This window comes from Elephantulus edwardii, unplaced genomic scaffold (genome assembly GCF_000299155.1).
Source record: "Elephantulus edwardii isolate Elephantulus edwardi_28Jun2011 unplaced genomic scaffold, EleEdw1.0 scaffold00066, whole genome shotgun sequence".
In the NCBI taxonomy this organism is placed as follows: Eukaryota; Metazoa; Chordata; class Mammalia; order Macroscelidea; family Macroscelididae; genus Elephantulus; species Elephantulus edwardii.
Window position 1 is genome coordinate 3377256 of NW_006399816.1, and position 6135 is coordinate 3383390.

A 6135-nucleotide genomic window follows, 5' to 3' on the forward strand; every position below is an offset into this window, starting at 1 on the left:
TAATCTTTGATCTTAAGTGCTTCAAGTCTTACTCATGTTGTGCAAGCAAAGTTGTGTCATCTATATAACACAGGTTGCTGATGAATTTTCCTACAACCCTAATGCTTCATTCTTCCTCAAAGAGTCAAGCATCTTCTTGGATTATTTGCTCAGCATTCAGATTGAATATTAAGTGGTATCTCATTATGGTTTTACCAACATCCGTGGTGTCAGCAGATGTACTGCTTTGGGCAAGTCTGTTGTCATGGACCTCTCCAAAATTGAGAAGCAATATTAGTTTGAAGACTAAGGGTGCCTGATTTAGACTATGGTCTTTTCAATCACTTTCTATATTTCTGAGAGCTGGACCATGAATAAGGATGACAGAAGAATTGATGCCTTTGAGTTGTGGTGCTGGAGAAAAGCACTGAATATACAATGGACTGTCAAAAGAATGAACAGGCATGTCTTGAAGAAGTGTAGCCAAGGTGGTCCTAATATGCAAGGATGATGAAACTTTGTCTCACATACTTTGTCCATAGTCTTTGCAATTACTTGCTATGCTCAGAGAGCTGGACAATGACTAGGGATGATAGAAGGAGAACTGATGCCTTTCTGCTGTGGTGCTGGAGAAGAGTATTGAATATACATGGACTGTTAGGAGAACAAATAGGTTCATCCTAGAAAGGCTGAGACCAGACTGCTCCTTGGAGGCAAGGATTCTGAAGCTTTGTCTGACATACTTTGGACATGTTGTAAGGAGGGACCAGTCCCTGGAGAGGGATGTCATGCATGAGAGGGTGGAGGGACAGCACAGGAGGGGAAGACCGTCTATGAGGTGGATTGATTCAGTGACTGGGGTAATCAGGATGGGTGTGTCAGAGGCAATAAGAGTGACACAAGATAAAGCAGGGTTTAGGGCTGTTGTACATAAGGTCTCTGTGAGCCGCAGGCACCTTGACAACAACAACAACATTGGGTATATCATCAGGAGAGGCCAGTTCTTGGAAAAAGACATCATACTGGGACCGAGTCAGGAGGAAAAAAGGAAGAGAATCAATGAGACGAGACAGACTGACACAGTGACAACAATAATGTGTTTGAACACGGCAACCACTGTGAAAATGGTGCAGGATTTGGCACCATTTGGTGACAGGATCAACCCCATGGCATCTAACAACAAGAGCAGCAATTTCCCAAAAAATTGTTCATGCTTACAGGCAAAATTGCTCCTTCCAAACCAAATAAAAAACAAAACAAAACAGCCAAATAACAAACCCTGTGTGTGTGACCTCAGGTGTGACCTGAGGTGTCAACAGCAGACGGCTTCACAGGTCTCCAGTGTTACAGTCTTTACGGAAGATGACGTTGCTTCTTCCTCTTGGAGAGCTGATGGTGGGTTCCAACTGCTGACCTTTCAGTGAGTAGTTGGCTGCTTTAATCACTGCACCATCACAGAGCTCCTTTCCCCACATACTAAACTATTTTAGTCATTCTGAAGAAACCAGGCCCCTCTAACTGAACAGCACATCATGGCTGACAAAATAATTTTAAATACTGACGTAACTTGGTTAATTTAAATTTGGAGGGGTGGGGAGGAAATGAACAAAACTTGTGCCAAGGATGATAAAAATCCCAAAGAAAAAACCATAGGTTTAAATCTTTTTGGGGTAAACAGAAATCTCGACATGTAGTAATATTAATAACAAAACCACAGTCACCACTACTTGGTTTTAAAGAAGCATTTCCTTTGGAATGTACTTACTGTGGAGGGCACTGGTGGTGCATGTCTCCACCAGGGTGATATCATACTGGGCTGAATTATTCCTTTGGGTCTTCCTAACAGCAAAGAGAGAGACATACAAATGGAAGAGGGATGAATGAAAAGTGCCAGAATAATGGGAAACAAAGTTTAAAGCTGAATATTTGAGATTAACTTTTTTTCTCCAAACTACTTGAAATTGTCAGTGTTGCCCTGAAACTCAACAACTCATTGCTATCGAGTCAGAGTCAATTCATAGATGACCTTCAGCAGGTTTTCAGAGGCTGTAAATAAACAGCAGGAAAGGAAACTGCTCATCTTTCTCCCAAGGAACCACTGATGAATTCAAATCACCTTTGTATTAGCAATGCTACTTCCTACAGACAAAGCCACTATGACTGCTCTGTGCCCCAAAACTAGGTTTTGCTATTTACCAAAAATGCAAGGCCAGGTCAGTCATCCAGCGTGGGGGTGTGCTGTTTCAGATGTCGATGATGTCATGTATGTCTTTCTCAATTAAGAAAGTGAAGCCAGTGCTTTGTCCCCCTAGGTGCCTTACACTCATGTGCAGAAGTATAATATGTCTTTGTGCAATGTCTTTATGCTCTTTTCAAGGACAGCAGTTTCTGTTATTAGTTGGAATTCCTACTGTGACACCGAGTAGCTGTCATCAACTATTCTAGTAAAGATTTTTAAAACCCTTTTTTAAAAAAAAATCTTTTAAAGACTCCAGTGTAGCCATCTCGTTAGCTACCTGGTCAATTAATATACCTTATGATATCTGGGAGCTCTGATGGCATCGTCCACAGGAAGTTACACTGGTAACCCAGAGGTGGCAGCTGTCCGGCAGTTCAAATCCACCAGAAACTCTACAGGAGAAAGATCACTTCTCATGTGAATTTACAGCTGCTGAAAACCTGCTGGAGGGTCAGTTATCAGCTGGTTCCAACTCATAAAAGGTTTTTTTTAAAATTAGCTTTAATATTAAATAGAATTTTGGAGTACACAATTATTTTCATTTTCTCCCCAACATATCAACACTCAGAACTAAGAGTTTATGTTCATAAAAAGGAATTTAAAACCATTTTTATCATAGCCAAATATTACTTTGTAGATACACACAAGCTTTTCAAAAGGCCAACAGTTCAAGTCCAACAGCTGGTAGGTACACGGAAGAAAAATAGACAGACTCCTCCAGTAAATACTGAAAGCCTCGGCAGCCTGATGGAGTATCACCATGAGTTAGAACCTATTTGATGTCAGCAGTAGACGAGGTACCATTTTGGACTCCATTCAAAGCTGATACTTCGTGCATCTGAAAGCTGGACAATGACTAAGGATGATAACAGATCAGGTGATGCCTTTGAATTGTGGTGCTGACTAAGAGTCTTGAATATTCCCTGAACTGCCAAGAGAATAAACCGGTCTGTCCAGGTGAAGGTGAAACCAGGGTGTTCCTTGGAGGCAAGTGAAACTCCATCTCATGTACTTTGAGCATGTGGTTAGGAGGGTCCAGTCCTTGGAGAAGGACCTCATGCTTGGAAATGTGAAGGGTCAGCGTAACAGAGTAAGATCCACAACAGGATGGACTGACGAGTGGTTTTAACTACGGACTCAAGTGTGTCGGAATGGTGAGGATGGCGTGGATCTGCTGTTCACAGGTTTGCAATGAATCCCAGTTGACTTGTTGTCATATACAACAACAATTAGTTACTAGAGTTGAAAGGCTCTCTCAGCTTAAATGAATTCAAATCATAAATGGACCCAAAACCTTTTCACTTGGTCAAGTCAGTATATAACAGGCCAAGTTTTATGTTTAAGTTTCATGGAAACAGCTCACTCACTCATAGTGACCTCCCATGGGGTTTCTGAAGTATACATCACAACAGGAGGAGACTGCCCATCTTTCTCCTGTGGGTTTAAAGGACAGATGATAGGTCTTTGGATTAGCTTGCTATTCCTGTATTACTAGACCAATCTGAAAACTAGCTGTTCATGTTAGTTTTCAAATTAATTCTGCTGTTCTGTATTGCTACAGCACATTTCTGCCACATCATCATGCAGTTTGACTCTGATGTGTCCAGATGGAAGGTTCTTTTTCATCCTGCTTGAGATCCAGAGGACATTTAGAATCTATGGGTGACTTAACAGTTCAAAGAAGGTCTCAGGCGTTATCTTTGAATATTAACAATATTCCATTCTCTCCTTCTTTTAGCATTCCAATTAAGCATATGTTAGACACTCTCAATCCAGTAATTTAGAAAAGTCAACATAATGATGGCCATGATAGTATCAGAAATATCAGTTTAATTAAAAGCTGTATTAGAGAAAGAAATGGAAAGCTGTATCTAGAACTAAAGGGCACAGTAACCACAATAGGATAACTTCCTAGGCACTCCTTGTTTTCTTTCTTTTTCATATGTATTACCTGCAGAAGAAGCAGAAGGCTGCAAGGATAACCATTCCTAGGACAGCCAGCACCAGGTAAGTCGTGAACAGGTCACTCTTCGTTTCAACGCTCGAACTTGGGAGGAAAATCTCTTCACAACGAGCTCCCGTGTAATTTTCAATGCATCTATAAAAGAAAACTTTAGATGAAGAAATGGCATTCTTCGTCCTGTTTGCCAGTAGGCAAAGCAAAACGTTTCTAGTCGGTATGAGAAAAGGACACTAACTTTCAAATTATGAATAAACAACAGACATGTTTTCTTAAAATCCTTACTGTTGTAATAAAAGTTAACACAGAACAAAACAATTTTGGTTTTGCAGTCTAATCTTTACTACCTTCCTTTTCTAGTTTTCTACTTGCTTAGAAACAGCAGAGAATTTACAGACTATTCATTCTTCTTTTCTAGATTTTTAAATAATTAAGTAAAATTCATCTAAAATTTATTGTAAAGGTACTTTTAAAATTTATTATATTTTATTCATTGTTGCACTTTTTCTTCCCTCCCTCCCTTTCCCCTCTGTCAGCCCTTCCTGCAATTGCACCCCTTGTTCCAGACTGTTATCATACATATTATGCCTAATCATATATTCCTTTTGGAGAATTATTCACCTCATCATCATCATCATCATCTGTTCTAATGCAGTGTTCATTATCTATCTACTCTTTCCTCCTTCTCTCTCCAACTCCCCATGTGTGTCTTATTTTATAACTGTGGTGTTATGCAGTATTTGTCCTTTTGTGACTGAGACATTACACTCAGCATAACGTACTCCAATAGCCTCCATGTTTTGTAATATTTTACAAGTTCATTGTTTTTCACTACTGTGTAATATTCCGTTGTGTGAATGTACCATAGTTTTTCTATCCATTTGCTTTTTAATGGGCGCTTGGGTTGCTTCCATCTCTTTGCTATTGTGAATAATGCACCGATAAACATGGGTGTGCATACAGACGTGAATCTTTTTTCTCCCTAGTTAATATTTTACTTTTATTCCTTTAAATAAATCCACAGAAGAAAAATTGCTTAATCAAAGGGATGTACATTTAAAAATACATGAATATCCATTGTCACAATATCCTCCAGAAAACAATTGTGATAATTTATACATTTTCATCCATGGAATATGGGATCTCTGTTTCCTTCCATATATGCCAACAATGAGTGGCATAATTTTTTTTAATTAATTTTTTTTCTCTTGTGAGCCATAATGTTCTTGTTAGTTTATTTTTTGAAGTAATTCACTAGGCCTTTCTTCCTAGTCTGACTTAGTTTGGAAGTGCAGCAAACATTTGGGGGTCCTGCTGGTATTTGTTTTTCCTTTCTTTAAAAAATTAATTTTAATGAACGTTTACAGAGACTTAGGGTTTCCAATCATTCGTTGTTGCACTTTTCTCCCTGCCCACCCCCTTCCCACCAATTCACTCTTTTCCTTGAAAAGAAAAAGCAAAACTCTTTCATTGTTATACAATCCCTCCCTTCAAGTCCACTCGACTATGCAGCCTTCACTCTGGACTTCTGTAATGAAAAGAATACCCATTCATATGTCCCTTTTAAACAGTTTTCTCCCTCATTTGTTTCAATGCAATATACCTCATTCCTCCCCTCCTTTTCTGCGTTCCCTCAACCCTGATGTCAATCCCATTTTACAACAGTGACCCCATGCAATATTTGTCCTTTTGTGACTGAGATATTTCACTCAACATAATGTCCTCCATTTTGCATAATATTTCATGAGTTCCTTGTTTTTCAAAAAGTCACACTTCGAACTGGACATTCCAACTGCATTTGTTAAACAATCATTTCCTTTCCTATTGCTTAACAGTACTTTTTATAAATGTATGTAATACTGAATTCTATATAATGACTCAGTATATTCCTTCCATCTTCTTTTAATACTTCCTGGATCATTTAATATTCTGCCCAAAGCATCCTTGATTACAGCAA

At 39.0% G+C, this 6135-nt stretch overlaps 1 protein-coding gene across 1 annotated transcript in view; it reads right to left on the minus strand.

Moving 5' to 3' along the window:
- The window catches only part of NRG4 (neuregulin 4), a 98177-nt gene that overhangs the window by 31684 nt on the left and 60358 nt on the right, over positions 1-6135 (minus strand). The window contains exons 3-4 of the mRNA XM_006888371.1: positions 4170-4316; positions 1745-1818 (exon numbers count right to left, since the gene is read on the minus strand). Of these exons, the coding sequence (XP_006888433.1) occupies positions 1745-1818; positions 4170-4316 (221 nt within the window). The remainder of the gene's footprint in view (positions 1-1744; positions 1819-4169; positions 4317-6135) is intronic.